Genomic DNA, 18,232 nt, shown 5'->3' with positions numbered 1-18,232 from the left:
AGCCTGCCTGCAGCTCTGAGCTCCTTTCAAAGGCGTGTCTGCCAGCTCGGGGATGTGGGGGAACCTAGTGATGGTCTTGGTGCTGCAGCCTTTTTTGTTGTCATTGTCGTTCAGTCACTAAATCATGTCTGACTTTCTGTGACCCCATGAACTGCAGCATGGCCAGCATCCCTGTCCCTCACCATCTTCTGGAGGTTTCAAGTTCATGTCCATTGAATTGGTGATGCTATCCAACCAGCTCGTCCTCTGCCACCCTCTTCTCCTTTTGCCTTCAGTGTTTCCCAACATCAGGATATTTTCCAGTGAGTTGGCTGTTTACATCAGGTGGCCAAAATGTTGGAGATTCAGCTTCAGTATCAGTCCTTCCAATGAGTATTCAAGGTTGATTTCCCTTAGGATTGACTGATTTGATCTCTTTGCAGTCCAAGGGACTCTCAAGAGTCCTCTACAACACCACAATTCAAAAGCATCAATTCTTCAGTGTCTAGCCCTCTTTATGGTCCAACTCATATCCGTACATGATTACTTGAAAGACCGTAGCTTTGACAGGAGCCTTCTTTAAAGTGTCAGTAATGGTGTTAGTATTTGCAGCTTGGGATGATGATAAGTTCTCCAAGTGTAGAAGATGGTGATGGATGCACAAGATTGTGATGGTACTAATGCCGCAAACTTAAGAGCTGGGATGGTAAATTCTGTGTTATGTATATTTTACCACGGTTAGAGAAAAAAGGAAATGACATCAACACTACATACAAGAAAAGTGTTAACAAACATTTAGCCTCCTTCAGCAGATGGAGGAGGCACTGGGTTCCTTTACACCTCCCTGGAGTCTCTGGGGTTTCCAGATTCCTGTCTTGGAAGTAGCTCAGAGGTTGGCCACTGTGAGCTTCTCAGTCCCCCGAACTCATCAGAAAAGGGACTTTGGGCACCAGCTCCCCAGACTCCATCTGTCAGCTCTCACCGCTGCCCTCTTTCACCTCTTTGGGCAGCTAATACCTGCTCTGGTCCTTTAGAGCATCCTTGCTGCTGCTGCTGCTAAGTTGCTTCAGTCGTGTCCGACTCTGTGCGACCCCATAGACGGCAGCCCACCAGGCTCCACTGTCACTGGGACTCTCCAGGCAAGAACACTGGAGTGGGTTGCCATGTCCTTCTCCAATGCACGAAAGTGAAGAGTGAAAGTGAAATCGCTCAGTTGTGTCCGACTCTTAGCGACCCCATGGACTGCAGCCTACCAGGTTCCTCCACCCATGGGATTTTCCAGGCAAGAGTACTGGAGTGGGTCACCATTGCCTTCTCTGTCAGAGCATCCTTGCTGCTGCTGCTGCTAAGTTGCCTCAGTCGTGTCCGACTCTGTGCAACCCCATAGGTGGCAGCCCACCAGGTTCCGCCGTCCCTGGGATTCTCCAGGCAAGAATACTGGAGTGGGTTGCCATTTCCTTCTCCAATGCATGAAAATGAAAAGTGAAAATGAATCGCTCAGTCGTGTCCAACTCTTTTGTGACCCCATGGACTGCAGCCTACCAGGCTTTTCCATCCATGGGATTTTCCAGGCAAGACATCGCTTTCTCCGCAGAGCATCCTTAGGATTCCCTAAACCCCAACAGCTCATCTCGGCTCATTTCAGTTTGTTCTTGTTCTCAGTAGAAATTGAAAGCAGCTGGCCTTCATCAAGCATCTCCTACATGTGCCCGGACACTAGGTGTATTTTATTCTTATCATTTTAACCTGGAAGATTCCTTTTAGATGGCCTCATGTGGACTTGGCCACCCTCACCCGCATTCTGGCTTCATTTCTAATTTCTCAGTACAAGCCAGTCTGCCTCTTTCTGGACTTCATCATGGCTCTGCTTAGGTCTTGAAACAATTTGCGTAGAAGCAAGTCAAATTTATAGCAACTGGAGGAGCGATGGGGCAGCACTTGAACTTGTGCAGAGGGGAGAGGCCACTGGCCTTGTCATCTGCCCTGCTCCATGATAGAGTTCCCTTCTATCTAGGGACAAAAGGACTCTGAGCTCTTACCCAGGGAACAAGCAAGGGGCTGAGGCTCTGTGTTCCCCGGAGGGAAGGAAAGGGGGCGGGTCTTTTTAAATTTATTTTTTAATTGAAGGATAATTGCTTTATAGAATTTTGTTGTTTTCTGTCAAACATCAGTATGAATCAGCCATAGGTATACATATGTCCAATGGTGGTGGTGGTGGGGGGAGTCTTTGTGAGGCTGGAAATGATGAAGATGATAAAGGTGGTGATGCTGACAATCACCATGAAAGGGTTAATCACCCAGTCAAGTGCGACTCTTTGCAACCCCCTGGACTGTAGCCCACAAGGCTCCTCTGTCCATGGAATTCTCCAGACAAGAATACTTGAGTGAGTTGCCATTTCTTTCTCCAGGGGATCTTCTTGACCCAAAGGGATTGAACCTGGGTCTCCTGCATTGCAGGCAGGTACTTTACTGTGTGAGCCACCAGGGAATCCCGACAATCAGCAGGGCCATTGTCATTTATTGATCTTATTCTGTGCTGGGCGCTGTCCTGCACGCTTTACCTCCTGCGTGATCTTCACCTTATACATAGGGAAACTGAGGCAGACGTGAGCTGAATGACGTGGCCTGGCTGGCACCTGCTGGAAGGATACTTAGAATCCTTGCCTGTCTGCTCCTGAGCTCTGTTCAGCCAACCTGGCGATTTACTTCTGCTTCTCTTTCACTGGGTGGGGCCCCTGGCACCCCCAGTCCTGGGCCTGACCTCCTCTGGCTTCTGGATGCGCCATGGGATGGCTTAGCCGAGCACCAGCTATATCTGGCTCTCGGAGAAGAAGATGAACCTGAGGCTCACAGAGGAAGCATCACTGCAGAGCCCCCTCCACGGGCAGCACGCATGTTGTCTGTGTTGGATACTGAGAGATGGGCTCCAGACCACATGCCACTGGCTTTCATCTCCCGCGGCAGCTGCGTTTCTCTCAGTGGAGCTGTCGTCCGGCAATCCCTTGGAGGAGGCCACCCACCCAGGCCCCCTTTCTCCAAGTGGGTTCTGCAGAACCGCTACTCACACACAGCCCATCTCGGAGGATAAGTGGGCCTCTACTCCGGAGGCAGCCAGTCAGAAGTGTCTGTTTATTACAGGAACCTGGTAGTGAGTGGGGTCACACCCATTTGGCCAGTTAGATTAGATCATGAATAGTGGTTTTATGCAAATATTATTAGGAAAAGCTGAGCTGCAGTTTCATGCTCCAACAATTTCTGCAAAGTCATCGAAAGTAGAGGCAGGGAGAGAGAAATTGTTCAGGCTGCCATCAGACCAGCACAGGGTTGCTTTCTGGAAGGGTTTTGGGTCATGGTCAAATTTGACTTTGCAGTTATCAGACAGTACGGTGTTTACAGCCACTTCTAAGATGCTGAGTGCATTTTCCTCTTTTCTCCCCCTTCCTGGCTGAACAGAATTTGCTGGTTGGTTTTTTTTTTTTTTCCTTTTCTTCCTGGCGACCGTGCCGTGTGTCTATTTCCTTTGCTCCTTTACCAACTTCAGGACAAAACCTGCTTTTGTTTCCATAAAGATTTCTTGTTAAAATATCGTTGCCAAAAATATGGTCCTAGAGGAACAACTGTGGAATTGAGGATGATTATTGAGGGAGGGGATTATTTTTCTCTTTCATCGAGCATTCTGAAAGCAGCCTTTGGCTGTCTGGGTGAAGAAAACATAAGAACCGTGAACTCAGGGGAGTGGGGACAGAGAAGAAATGCTGTTTTCATTTCAAGACTTTGCTTTGCATTTGAAGTTTTTCTAAATGGGTTCTTTCAAGAGCAATTCTAAACATTCTTGGCATCCTTGGTGGCAGGCCAGACCAGGCTCTGCTGTACTTCATCTTGTTTTTTTTTTTTTTTTCAAACGATGGTAGTTTTATTTGTATTTGAATGCAAACTGTTTTTCAGTTCTGTGATTTCCCCCAGAAGAAGTGTTTCCAGCAGAATGGCTCTCTGCCATCTGCCAAAAAAATAAGGAAACTGAGAGGGGAACGTGGCCTTGAAAGAGGAGGAAAAATGTATTTGTAATGGCGCAAGTTGAGGGAGGCGTAATACCTTGCGCTGCCTTCACACAGCAATAGGAAAACAAGGATGCTAGCTGCCTGCATTCTAAGTATCTTTTTAAGAAATTATATTCCTTTTAAGAAATTGATATTTTAATGTGTCTGTCTTCAGAAGATCTCTCACAGATAAATTTCCCACTAGACTAACATATTTGGCTTGGAGGAGTAAAGACTCATATAATCCTGCTCCATCCCTACCTTCGGGTTCAGAGTTCCTTTTGAAGCAGTGAAAACAGTTCAGTGAAGGATGAGAGACAAGAAGCAGGCCGGTGTGATTATAAACAACGGGCCCTCGTAAATCCTGCCACCAGCCCTATTCAACAGTCTCTCTGAAGACCTGTTTCTTTGCTAGTGGTATTGTAAACCCTGGGATCTTCAAAAAAGAAACTTAACTTTTAGAATCCAACTTGACCTTAACAACAACAAATGCTTTTAGCTCTGTTCTCAGATGCTGTGTTTACTGATTTTAGACCAAAGGAAACTTTGGCACAAAAGTTTAATTCCTCCCCTCCCCCACTGCAACATAAGAAAACAGGTCAGGTTCTGAGATGAAGTCATGGTGTGGGTGTGCACATGAGCTTGTCGTTGCCTCCATGAGCCTTTTGGGGGTGCTTTGCAGTGCCCCCCAACCTTGGGCTGGCTGCAGGAGGCTTCCAAATAGGTTAATGTTTTCAACCAACATTATATTCTGAGTCTCTTTCCCCAAATGCATGCATGCTCAGTCACTTCAGTTTTGTCCCACTCTTTGGGACCCCATGGACTGTAGCCCAACAGTCTCCTCTGTCCATAGGTTTCTAGACAAGGGTTGCCATGCCCTCCTCCAGGGAATCTTCCCGACCCAGGGATAGAACGCAGGTCTCCTGCATTACAATCTGATTTTTTACCCACTGAGCCACCAGGGAATCCCAAGGCAAGAACAAATTCTTTTATAAAAGGTATGACTGTGTAGTACCCCATCATCCAGCTGTGGTGTCTGTTATCATCAGACATTGATGTTATTTCTTCTCGTTCTCACATAATATTATTCAACACAAGTTAACACAACGAAGAAATCATTCCTTTATCCTTCGATGTCAAACTCTTCACTTTGTTCAAATTCATGAGTAAGAGAGAGTGCAGAGGCCAGCTTCCCTGCTCTGTGCTTCTGGATGCTGAGTGGGTCGGGCAGGAAATGGGACCCAGTTCTTTATTATGGTTGTCAAGGCCCCTGATTTCCTTCCATCTTCCTGGATGACCATGCGGTGTATAAACATGAATGTGTGCCTGCAGGGAGGGCAGTTCATCAGTCCCTGGGGTTTAGTTTCTTCAACTATAAAACAAGGAAGCTTGGCTTGATGACCTCTCACATTTATTTTTCAGTTGCAAAGTTCTGTGGAGCTATAAGATGGCCTTGGTATAATGATTTAAACATGGCCTAAATATTTTTCTGTGATCATGAGATAATTTTCTAGCTCCAGAAATGTCCCCATCCCTATTTGTTCACTGTCACTCTTCTCTTTAGATTATGGTACATTTTAGTTAATTTCATAAACTCCAGTCTCCTGATAAAATGAACCTCCAAATAAGGAAAACTTTAGCTTTCAATCGCTGGTCAAAATTTGATGAATTTGGAGTTGGTGTTTTCACTGGCTTCCCAGGTGGCTCGGTGGTAAAGAATCCGTCTGCCAATTCAGGAGACACAAGAGACGTGGGTTTGATCCCTGGGTTGGGAAGATCCCCTGGAGGAGGAAATGGCAACCCGCTCCAGTATTCTTGCCTGAAAAATTCCATGGACAGAGGAGCCTGGTGGGCTCAGTTCATGGAGTCATAGAGTCAGACACAACTGAGTGACTGAGCGTGCATGCAGTCAATAAATTATCATTATTACTGTCATTTTGTAACCTGTTTCATATTCTTTCTCCTGATTGACCATGTGGTCATATCCTTTGGATATTATTGGCCAGATCAGACTGTAAAGGAGTCCTTGCTTAATTGTTCTTTGGGAAGAGAAAAGGCTTCTACATATAAACACAATAGAAGAAATCACAAAGACAAAGAAAGACAGCTTACTTAAAATTGAAATCTTACTTTTAACAAAAATATCATAAGCTGATTAAAAGTCAAAAATGAATTAGGGAAAGCATTTGCCAAATTGTTTTTGCAGAATTGCAAATGCCCAATAGACATTGAAGAAAGGTTCACTGATAATTAAAGAAATGAAAATGAAAACAATATGGATGAAAATAATTTGAAAGGGAGATGCTAGTTTTTTGTTTTTAATATAAAATCATGCCTTTTTTCCTTTCAGTCTTAAGGAGAATGTTTCATGTTTTTCAGCAGCAGCACAAGCAGAACTGCAGCTTGTTTCGTGGCTCGTGTAGCTGATTTCATGCACTGTCTTTCCATGTTCTCTTGGGTTTTTGACATTTCGGTGTTTACTCTGGAACTCTGGGGCATTGGTAGGGGGAGGGGTATCACAGTTGGAGAAGTGCCCCATTAACTAACCCCTCCCCCATGGTTAACAGATTGGACTGAATTCTAGCCACTGAATACAATCGGGTATCCCCCTCTTCCTAACTATGCAAACCGTTTTTATGTCAATGTATGAAAATTAAGCTGTTTCGATTTCCCCAAATCTTTATTATTTAAAAGAAATTCAAATGTTTAAAAGTTGGCCTTTAAAAAAATATATAGCGTTCGATATGTGTGTGTGTATGACCAATGCGAACGTGAAAACTTGATGGTGTCCCCCAGCCTTTTGGGTCTGGTTATGCGACTTCACTTTCACTTTTCACTTTCATGCGTTGGAGAAGGAAATGGCAACCCACTCCAGTACTCTTGCCTGGAGAATCCCAGGGACGGGGGAGCCTGATGGGCTGCCGTCTATGGGGTCCTACAGAGTCGAACACGACTGAAGTGACTTAGTAGCAGCAGCAGCAACAGCATGGACCACAGGAATGCTCCTGGCCTCATGCAACTAACTGCACACCGATACTGTTTCCCGTGCGAAGTGAAGTAGTTCTGAGGTTGGGGTGACCGGTGGGAATGCAGTAAGCACACGCACCCCAGGTTGAGCAATGACTGGCCTGACCTCTGCTAACCTAACGGGCGCCTCTTCCTCACTCAGGCTGGTGAACGAGGTGTACGAGGTGGACGACACCATCCAGACCCTGCAGCAGCGCCTGAGGGACGCGGAGGACACGCTGCAGTCGCTGGCCCACACTAAGGCCACGCTGGAGCATGACCTGGCAATCAAGGCCAATTCCCTGTACATCGACCAGGACAAGTGCATGAGCATGCGCAGAAGCTTCCCCAGCACCCTGCGCCTGGTGGGCTTCTGCTAGGCGCTCTCCCCGGACCAGACGTGGCGCTCCCGGCACCAGGCGGGACCAGGGCCCTGCGCCCGCACTTAAGCAAGGGATGATCTGTTCACTTATTAAAGGATCGTATTTATAGACACGTACTGGGGTCCTGTCTTGGAGAACCCTTTCTTTGCATCCAAACCTTCATCCTCTATGATTTACTAGACTTCTGGGCTAGATAAATACAATGTAACAGACTAGGTAAGAACATTTATTTCTATTATTCCTGTTATTCTGTGTAACATGAATGGGCTGGAAAGGAGAAGTGTATTTCCTCTGAGGCCCTGGGGACAGAGATCCTGTCCTGGCAGGTGGGTTTTGAGAGAAGGAGAAAGGTTTCTGGGAAGGTGGTTTTCCGGGTTCTTGAACCAAAAAGGAAGCTGGAAAAACAGAGTGCGTTTGGACAATAGTAAGGAGACAGTTTGGCTGTGATTCCTGATGGAGGGTGTGTATGAAGAAATAGGATGGGTGAGATGCCTGGAAATGTTGGGGGAGGGTTTCAATTCCATGTCGGTTGGGGGAACAGTGGACATCTCTGGGTGGGGACGTGTCCTTGTAAAAGCCATGACTGGGGAAGGAGAGTCTTGAATTAGAGAGATGGCCTGGAAACCAAGAGGGGAGAAACGCCAAACGCGCTGCAATGAATCAGCAGGACGTGTTCACCTCACCTGTGAGTGCAGAGGGCCCAAAAAGATGACCAAAAGGTGCTGATGCTGGATGGACCAGTAAACGGGACATCACTTCCATTGTAGGAGGTCCCGCCTTATCTCAGGGGTTGTGTATTTTTTTTTAAAAAAACTTTTTGTTTATTACAAATGAAAAACATTTGCTGAACAACTATTGTGGAAAATAGGGGAAACACACACACAGAACCCCTGAAAATTGCTTATTTTCACAACACCCAGAAATAATCACTGAAGCTTCTTAGCATTTTATGGTACATGTTTCCAGTCCTTTTTCTATTATAATATATGTACATATAAAATTTATTTGCATATATAGGTAGTATGCAATGTTTATTTACAAATATGTATAGTATGTAATGCTTATATTTAAATACATGATTAATAACATTTTGGATGATGCTGCTGATTGGTAATCTCATTTTCTTATTCAAATGGGTTTCTGTCATTAGCTGTTAATAAACAGCATCATTTTTTAAAACCTTGCCTCAATGTCTGTAAAAACAATATACCACTCATGGAAATGTCAGAAAATACAGACAAGGGATAACAATATTTACCTTTCTATGGCTGATTTATTTCACTATGTTATCACTTATATGTGGAATCTGAAAAGTAAGACAAACAATGAAATTAATAAAACAGAAACAGACTCACAGAGAATAAACTAGTGGTTACAAGTGGGCAAAGGCAGGGGGAGGAGCAAGAGAAGGGTAGGCGATTAAGAGGTACAAACTATTATGTATAAAATACATAAGCATAGGGAAATACAGCCTTTATGTTGTAGTAACTTTAAAGGGATTATAATCTGTAAAAGTATTGAATCACTCATACACCTGAATCTAATATAATTCTGTAAGTCAACTATACTTTGATAAAAAAGAGAAAATACAAATGAGCAAAAGAGGAAAATAAAAATCTCCAATTACTTCTAAACTAACTAGATGCTTTGATATACATATATTTTATTTCTGTGATTTTGTGCACATTTTCCATTCAGAAATGGACTTCCAAATAAAGTAGCCCTTATAAAGCTGAAACTTATGTGACTGACTCCATCCCCAGAGCCTTGCACACCTCAATTCATTTATGCTTTTTCCACTTGAAAATGTATACTCTTTCCATGTCATTTAATCCCTTTCCACAGCATCATTTTGATGGCTTTTTAATATTCCATTGTCTAGAGTTTTCAGAATGCTTTATGTCCCATCCCCCATTATTGGATATTTTTATTGCGGCTGACTCTTCTTTTTTAATTTATTTTTTTAATAAATATTTTTTTTCTCTTTTCATTCCACTGTGCACCTTGTGGGATCTTAGTTCCCTGACTAGGGATGGGATTAAACCTGTGCCCTTGGCAGTGAAAGCATGGAGTCCTAAACCACTGGACCTCCAGGAAATTCGTCTTTATAAAAGGAACTTTTCTTTATAAAAATGTAGCCATGACTGAATCTTGTTAGTGAAATGTCTGCAAAGATGCAAACATCTTTAATCTTTTCCTGAAGATAAGTTCCTAGATGTGTAATTGTTACATCAGAACTCAGGCGCACGTTGGGAAGGGCTTTTACGGTATTTTGTCAAATGGCGTTCCTGAGAGAATGTGTTACTTAGCATCCCTACCACCAGCCCGTGAGAGGGCCTGACTTTCTGTGTCCTTCCCATCACAGAAAAGTGGTCCTATTGCTTTCACATCTCATCCTTGGAAAATCATGAGGTAGGACATTGTTTACTGGGTCCTTGACTTTCTTTGGTCAATTGCTTGTCCTTGTTACTTGCCTGTTTCCCCCAAGGATTTATCTTTTCTTCATTTGTTTTTAAGAGTTCCCTGTATATCATGTGACACACACTTTCATCCTACGTACTGAACATATATTCTTTTTTTCTTGGCTGCACTTTCTCTGCGGTTTGTAGGATCTTAGAACCTGGGTCACAGGTAGTGAAAACGCTGAGTCCTAACCACTGGACCAGCAGAGAATTCCCAAGAATATATAGTCTTTTTAAAAAAACTTTAAACTTTTAATTTTGTGTTGGAATATAGGTGATTAACAATGTTGTGGCAGTTTCAGGTGAACAGCAAAGAGACTCAGCCATGCATACACAGAACATATATTCTTTATATGCCACTTGCGTTTACATTTTGCTTATAGTGTTTAATGTTCAGAGGGTGAACTGTGTAGATGTCTCCATTATGATTTATTTCTTTGGAATTACACCAGGAAAGCTCTTTCTCACCACAGGATTATTTACTTATAATTTCTTCTAATTCAGTTCGTGACTTCTTAAGTTTCACTTAACCATCTGGAATTCAATTTGAGATGATGTAGAGAGCATGCTAGCTTTGAATCCATTGTTCTCGAAACTCTAAAATGGAAAGATGAAATTACTGGGGGTGGGGGTGGGGGTGGGGGTGGGGGAAGGAAGCCTCTTCTCTCCTGTTTCTCGCTACTTGCATCTTGCATGCTTACCTCTCTCTATCTCTCAATAGCATCTTTTTCTGCCTGAGTTCTTTTTGCTCTGTCCTAACCGCTGTCTAATAACCCCAAGTCTATTCCTCTCTCTCTGTTTCCTAAAGTTTTTTTCCCAGCAATTCTTGGTTTAGTCAAGCTCACAAAACATCTCAAAATGCTAGTAGAATTGACATAAACATGATAAGGTTGTGCTAGTGTTATTTTCGTAGTCCCAGTATATCATTTTAGACATCAAATTGTAGGTTTCGTCATTCTCCTTTTGCTTCTAATGGAAACAAAGATATATAAGTGCCACCAAACACTTAGCAATTAGAGCAATCAAGTGTTGGTGGTCATCATTTTTAGACAATGGTGAGAAAAAACATAAATTCCACATGTCTCTTATTTCTTGTATGTTTCGGGAAAAGTCTTGCCTACTTTTTCCATGAATTATAATTTGTTGTATTTTTTTGAGGAATGTGTGAATGTGGAGTCCTTTTACTTAAACATATGTTCCCAGGATTACAAGAATGTGATGGGAAGAAGACGCAGTTCAGACATAGGAAAAGGCTAGTTTTCTTGTTATTTTGGTAAAGTGTGGGCAAGGCAAAATTCCACAAATAAACATTTGGTTTCTGGTCTAAATGTCACAACTACTTCACCAGGGCAAATATTCAAACACAAGGACCCATGAACAGCCAAGACTCACAGAGCGTGATCTTGTGTAAGAATCCCAGGTCTGCAAATATCAACACGTGATCTGGCCTCGTGTACTCAGGCTCAAACTGTCTTTAATATTATGTGGCTTTAAGAAGGGTTGTGGAATGTTGAAGGCTTCCACCCAGCCAAGCATCATTCCGATTTAGAAATGTGTGTAACTGCCCCTAAATAGCCAAGTCACCTATAATTTTAGTAATTTCCTTTTACGTCCCTGGAGAGTGTTGTCATAAACACCTCGCCAGGCATTTTTGAGTCTTGAGTTCATGCTGTAAATAGCTGATGTGGGGTCTGGTGCTCAGTTATAATTTTTGTTTTGCCCTGAAAACGGGGCTGGAGTCCTTCCTTTTGTGTGCAGGGCTGACCCAGTGCAGGAGGAGGTGGAATGGTTCTCATTGATGTGTCCCCTTTGACCTTGTTGGTGTCCACTCCTCTAGCCCTGGCCCTTCAGCTGGTCCCAGTGGTGCTGGACCCACCATTGTCGAGATTACCCACACCAGCATTCTAGGCAGGGTGCCATGATGGTATTTCCTGAACCCTATACCTTCATGCCTTCATTCATGAGGAAAAGAGACAATACTTCATCTCTTCTCCAAGGGTGGGAAGTCTATCTGATCTGGAAGACCAGCTCTAGACCATAGTTGTGCTTACTCAGAATGTTGAGAAGGATTCTGGGGCCACGTGTGTGTTCACACAGGTAAGAATCTAGACGTCGGAAGGGGAGTCTAACCTGCAGGGGCCCAGGATGGAGAAGTGGCCGCACAGATTCTGCAGCCTCTGCTCTCACAGTTCTGACTTCTCCCTCAGCCCAGATCTTTCTCTTCCGACATCAGAAGGGTTCTGTTTTGTGATTGATGGCTGGTTCCCTGGGGACCCTGCTGTTTACTCATTTTGCTGGAAGCTAATAGGAGACCCTTTCTGCTGCCAACTCTTTCCTTTTAGCAAAGAGCTCCTAAAGAGCTCATCAAGACCAAAAAGCAGCTCCAGGGACACCATGGCAGAGTGAGGAGGGGAACTCTGACTATTTAGAATAAATTAGACATTATCAAAGCTTGTGGTGTTTTAAAGAAAATTATTTTAAGACCGACATATTATTTTTCCCAACAGATATTCATGAGGATATAATATTTTGAGCAATCAATCTCATCAATATCAATGAATTAATTTTGCTGAAGTATTGCAAAGTCCTAGATCTAAACTTCTTTGAGTATATCTTTAAATAGAATTTAAGGACCATATCTGAGTGTATACTGTTTTGCAGATAGAAGAAAAAAATCTCAAACAGCTTAACAGAAGGTACTCAGTTCTAGGAATCAAGCTCTTCTAGCATCCTGTTGGCAATAGCCATTGATACTGATGGACTGTAGAACTGCCCTCCATGTGCCTGTGTCTTTGACAGCATGTTTTTCCTCAAGAGTGTTCAGTTGCAAATGGAAAACGATTGTGTTTTGTGACACTTACCGGCATTTTAGTGCTAGTTAACTAAAATAGGTTCTTTCCTGTATGTGTGCATTTTGGACTGTCTTCTGAGCTGGAGTTATAGCAACAGAAATAGCTAACTTCCTCTAGACAGGAAAGAGAATTTAGAAGTAGGTCCCTCCCTTTCTCACCTTGGTTTGGTTTCTGTTCATCTTATCTTGAGGATTTTAAGACGCTTAGCTTCGGACACATTTTTCTTTGTTTGCAAGGAGCTGAGGATACACAGGAATGTATTAGTAAAATGGGTGCTAAGCAGTGTGGAATAGCAGTGTTAGGGAATGTAGAAAGGGCTCTTAATTATGAAATTTAGAAATGAGGAGTCAACAAAAACCTCAAACCCACTGATGCAGAGCTACCTTGGGAGAATTTCAAGAGTCATTTGAGTTCTGGTTGGTCAGATGAGTAATTACCTTCATAGAGAAGTTTTGAGATGTGTTTACTGTTCAGGAAGAGAAACAAGGTGCAAAAACTTCATAGTCTAAAGGTATTGAAAACATAGAGTCTGTTCTCATCACTGTGGAATTATGTTAGAAATCAATAGCGAAAGTTCAATAGCGAAGCTGAAGATCTCTCAGTAAGTGGCACAATGCACTTGCAAAAAAAAAAAAAAAAAAAGAAAATATGTGGGTTATTTGCAATTCATTCTTTATTCATTCACTGAATCAATAGATTTCTACTGAGTCCCTTCCATGTGTTTGTGCTTATTGAGCTCTGGAAATAAGACAGTGAACAAGATTGACATGGTCTTTGCCCTTATGGAGGTGACAGCCCAGTGAATTTGACGGGCAACTCAATCAAATAGGGATTGAACCTTGGGAGGCTGTCTTGAAATTGTGACATTTAAGCAACTATCTGAAAGGGACAGAATCAATGTGTAATGTGCTGGGGGTGGGAGAGCCCACAGTGGTACAGAGAAGTGCATTTTCAAAGACCCCGGACATTACAGGGCTTCTCTGGTGACTCAGACAGTAAACAATCTTCCCGCAATGCAGGAGACCTGGGTTTGATCCCTGCATCAGGAAGAAGCCCTGGAGAAGGGCATGGCAACCCACTCCAGTATTCTTGCCGAGAGAATCCCAGGGACAGAGGAGCCTGGTGGGCTACAGTCCATGGGGTCACAGAGTCAGACATGACTGAGTGGCAACACTAACATAAGGGAGTTAGAAACGGGCAGGGCTGGCTTCATGGGCATGAGACCTGCACAGCCACTCGAGGCCCTGGACTCAGGGGAGCTCATGCTTGGGCCAGTGCTCTGCTGTTACCATCTTGAAATTCTTAATAATTTTTGAACAAGGAGCCCTGCATTTTCATAGGTGGTCCTGGCTGTGGGAGTCTGATCTTGATCCTACTTGTGATGTGTAGCCATTGGAGGGTGTGACTCAAGGAGGGTCATCGTCTCAATTCCTGAAGGATGCTCTGGTTGTGATGTGAAGACTGGAGAGGAGTGGTGTCATGGTTACTGCCATTTAGAAACTTACAGTATATCTGGTACAACAAAACCTGGCCAAGGGGTGTTCTTAAAAGTAACACATTATAGGACTCTTTGGAAGAGGATCCTGAGAATGGAACAGAGGGTTAACAGGTTAACAGGACATTTCTGAGATGGGAAAGGTATCACCTCTTATATGTGTCCTCCCAGTCTTCTTTTCTCTGGGCTAAACACCATGTTTTTGCCTCTTCAACTCAAGCTCAATTTCTTTTTCTTTTTCTTTTTCTTTTTTAACTCAGAGAAAGATATATTAAAAGCCATTTTTGAACTCTAAAGTACCATACAAATAAAAGGTACTGTTATTATGTTTCAGATTATAAGAGGAATAAATCTGATTTCTTCCCAGAACTTCCTTCCAACTTTTCTGTTCTTCGTATCCTGAAGCACAGTGCTTCAGAATTTACGATGTTAAGCTTCTGAAGATATTGGCCTTCTTTCTATCAATTTGATTTTTATTTTTAGGCATCTTTTAGGATTTTTTTCCCCCAGTAGTTGTTATAGCTAGAATGCAGGCATAGGACCTTGGTTCTGAGATTAGATATGGCAGCCAGAGAATTCATTGCATTTGTGAAGAGTCTTTTCATGATAGGCTGTGTCCATTCACTCTGCCTCCTGTGATCAGGCTTCCATTTCTGTTACTTCACCAAAACATTTCTGTTTAAGGCCAGTAATTACTTCCTTGCGTTCATCATGCTCAATTTCTTAAATCGATTAAGAAGCTTAAAGATCTGAACACCACTGTTTCCCATTTGAAGCCTCACAATATTTTGGGGGAGCTGCCCTGTAGCTTGAGTTTAAAGCTGCAGACTCTCACATGAGGTGGGGCCACTTTCCCCTTTTCCTCCCTATGATTCAGTGAGCTCAGATGACTCCCAGATGGTTCCGGTGAGGTTTCTCAGTTGCTTGTCTGAATCTCCACTAATCTAATTCCTCTGAAGCCCTGGAGTGCCTCTCACAGACACTGACCATCTCTTCCATTCAATGCAGCCGTGTTTCTGCTGTCCGTGAAGCTTCTATTCCAGGCATTTCCCATAAAGATTATCTTATGACATGTCTGCCAGCCACAGCACCATCTTCTTGTGCTGTATTAACTCTCAGCACCGTCCAGGAGAGGTTTCTGCAATGATGGAAATGTCCTATGTCTTCTCTGCCCCAAAGAGTAGCTACTAGCCACACGTGACTCTTAAACACAGAAAATTAACACCACTTGAAATGAAAATTTAGGGCACTGGAACCCAGGAAAGCTATTTAGTGGTTCAGTGCCACAGAGTTGGAAGAGGACAAATCCAGATGAAACTCAGACCTTCTGACTCTCAGGGATCTTTTCTCTGTGTTGTGACCATGTGGTCTCTATTTATTTGCAAAGCTTTATAGAGCATCTATTAAGGGTAATTGTGGGGATGCCAAGAAATAAAATAGTTTCACTGGGTCAAAAAAGGGTGAGCAATGAGAAAGAGAACCACTTGGTGACCTCTAAGAACACAGAAGAAAAAGGAAGGGTCCCAGTGTTTACCTCCAGGAGTCTAGAGGTGTTGCCACTACCGCTGTACGAGATGGGCTGTGTTCTGCATGTGCGCTCAAGACGGGGCTCCGAATCCCGCAGGTTCCTCACTGCCTGACACACTCAAAATCCCACTGGCTAAGCCACTCCCTGGTGGACTTCAGGGTTTGTAGGGAGTGAGGCTAAGGGCCCAAGATCACACAGCTACTGAAACCCAGACCCTTTCAGCCCAAACGTTAACTAGGGTGGCAGTGGGTATGGATGCTACAAAGTAAGTTTGTGCCCTTCCTCTGGTGGTCCTGAGTGTTAGGCTGAGAGATTTTGATTTGAGCTATTGGCAGCAAGAGGCCAGAGAAGCTTCTGATGAACTTCTCAGTGGAAGGTACCGAGGAAGAAGGAAGGATACACTTGTGGTAGAACGGAAAGATGGGAGAGCTTCTAGGAAAACCACGTGTTGAGGTTTTTTCCCATTAAGGGCTCCTTTCTCCCACACCCAGAAGATGTCCAGAGGTGCTGGGGACAAAGCAGGAATGCAACATCCAGAAAAACACAAGATAGTGCAAGTTTCTTCAAGATACGAAAATGTTGTTCACGTTTGCAAGCATAGAGAAAGAAGCCAATGAAGGGAGGAAAAAATCAAACACACTGGAGGAGTCAGATTGCATATATTATCTTCTAAAGAGATGAGTTACTTGATAACAATTTTAAAGTTACTGTAAGGTAAGACTTCTCTAAATGTCCTTAAAAATCTTTCAGCTATTCTTGCTTATTATTATAGAAGTGGCATTTTAAAATTATAGTAATTAAAGCTAAGATAGGCAGACAGATCACCGAGACAGAGTCCAAAATCATGCCCTTATATATGTGGATCTAATGAAATCAGTGCTCTATAATAGTAGCAGGGAGGATGGATCATTCAATAAATAGCAATTTGCCAAAAAATTAATTTAGATTGTAATTTAGTAAGATAAACTAGTATAAATTCTAGATGACTATAGATTTTTAAGTATCATGAAAGTATACACTCTCTGTATCTATTCAAACATCCAGGAGAACAATAAAAGTGAAAGCCAAAAGCTGGGAAGGATCAGTGAACATTTCCTCATGCACTTTTTGGTTGAATTGAGTTTTTGAAGTTTTCAAATTCTGTGACATCATTTTGGTTGCAGTTTTAAGACGTTGTCTACCCAACAATGTCATCTCTCTCTTCTTCTGATAATGGAAAAAAAATCAACAGGTATTGGGAAAGAGTCAAATTCTTTTATTAAGTCATTTATACCAGGAGAAGGAAATGGCAACCTACTCCAGTATTCTTGCCTGGAGAATTCCATGGACAAAGGAGACTGGCTGGCTGTAGTCCCTGGGATCGCAAAGAGTTGGACCTGACTGAGCGACTATCACTCACTCATTTATACCAATTGTCCATCTCCTGAAAAATCCTCATGAATTTCCAAATGTATAGTACAAAGCCCTGGACATCACTGAGATGGCCTTAAGAGATATTATCAGTGCCACGAAATGATGTTTTTTAAAAATCCAAACGCTCATTCCTAAATTCAAATACTCATTTGAGTGCCTTTTATTCAGTACAGTCTATTGTAGAGAATAAAATCTTATACCTCCTGCTGATACTTTCACACCGTGTGTCAAAAGGCCTATGCTGAATGGACACCGCTTGATTTAAATTTCCAGTTTGAGCGTCTTCCCCGCTTTACTGTGTCATGATTAACACACACACTGGTAATCCTGACATTTATTTTCACCAGCTCCTCCTCCCGCCATACCTACTTAGCTGGTGTTCCCAACACACATTTTCCAGTCCTCACTATGACTCACACAATAATTGCTCACTAAAATAAATACCTCTTCTGTACTATAAGTTTCCAACAGAAAAAGTCGTCAGCTTCTTCTTCCTTGAAGATAGGTCACTCGTATTTCAAGTGAGTTCAAAAGTTGGTACACCAGGGTTTTATCCAACCACAAACCAAAACCAAACACAAGCCTTACCACCAGCCTTCATGATGTTGCTCTTTCACATTAGATGTTATTAATACAGGGCATCCTCCTCCTGGTGTCCGCTGATGAATAAATCCCATCACTACACATCAGTCAGGTTGAGCTGAGTTATGCTGCAGTAACAAGTGGGCCCCTGATCTCACTCAGCAAAGTCTGTGACTGGCAAGAGGCAGTTGAAGACTGCTGTACATCATCCTTACTCTGAGATCCAGGGTGGTGGAACAGCCACTGCTGGAACATGGACAAGTCCTGGCAGCAGGCTAGAGAGAACTCTGAAAATTGTTTATCCACCCTTTTTTCCAGACTGAAGCCTGACTTCAAAGGCAGCTGGGAGATGCAGTGCTGTCAGGCATGCAGGAGGCAGAGAACTAGAAATGGGTAGTGAATGTCCTAATGATTTCCACATGCTCATTTGACTTACTCTCGGAGCACAAATGTGTCAAAGGCTATGAAACTGGTTTTGTAAACTTTGGGAAAATA

At 43.1% G+C, this 18,232-nt stretch overlaps 1 protein-coding gene across 1 annotated transcript in view; it reads left to right on the top strand.

The window, feature by feature from the left end:
• The window catches only part of TEKT3 (tektin 3), a 36,051-nt gene extending 26,908 nt beyond the window's left edge, over positions 1–9,143 (top strand). The window contains exon 8 of the mRNA XM_004012716.6: positions 7,186–9,143. Within this exon, the coding sequence (XP_004012765.1) occupies positions 7,186–7,402 (217 nt within the window). The 3' untranslated portion in view covers positions 7,403–9,143. The remainder of the gene's footprint in view (positions 1–7,185) is intronic.
• Positions 9,144–18,232: the final 9,089 nt, after the last annotated feature.

Source organism: Ovis aries, chromosome 11, assembly GCF_016772045.2.
Source record: "Ovis aries strain OAR_USU_Benz2616 breed Rambouillet chromosome 11, ARS-UI_Ramb_v3.0, whole genome shotgun sequence".
Taxonomy (NCBI): domain Eukaryota; kingdom Metazoa; phylum Chordata; class Mammalia; order Artiodactyla; family Bovidae; genus Ovis; species Ovis aries.
Note: the sequence above shows the minus strand (reverse complement) of the source record. Positions and strands in the feature narration are given on the sequence as shown.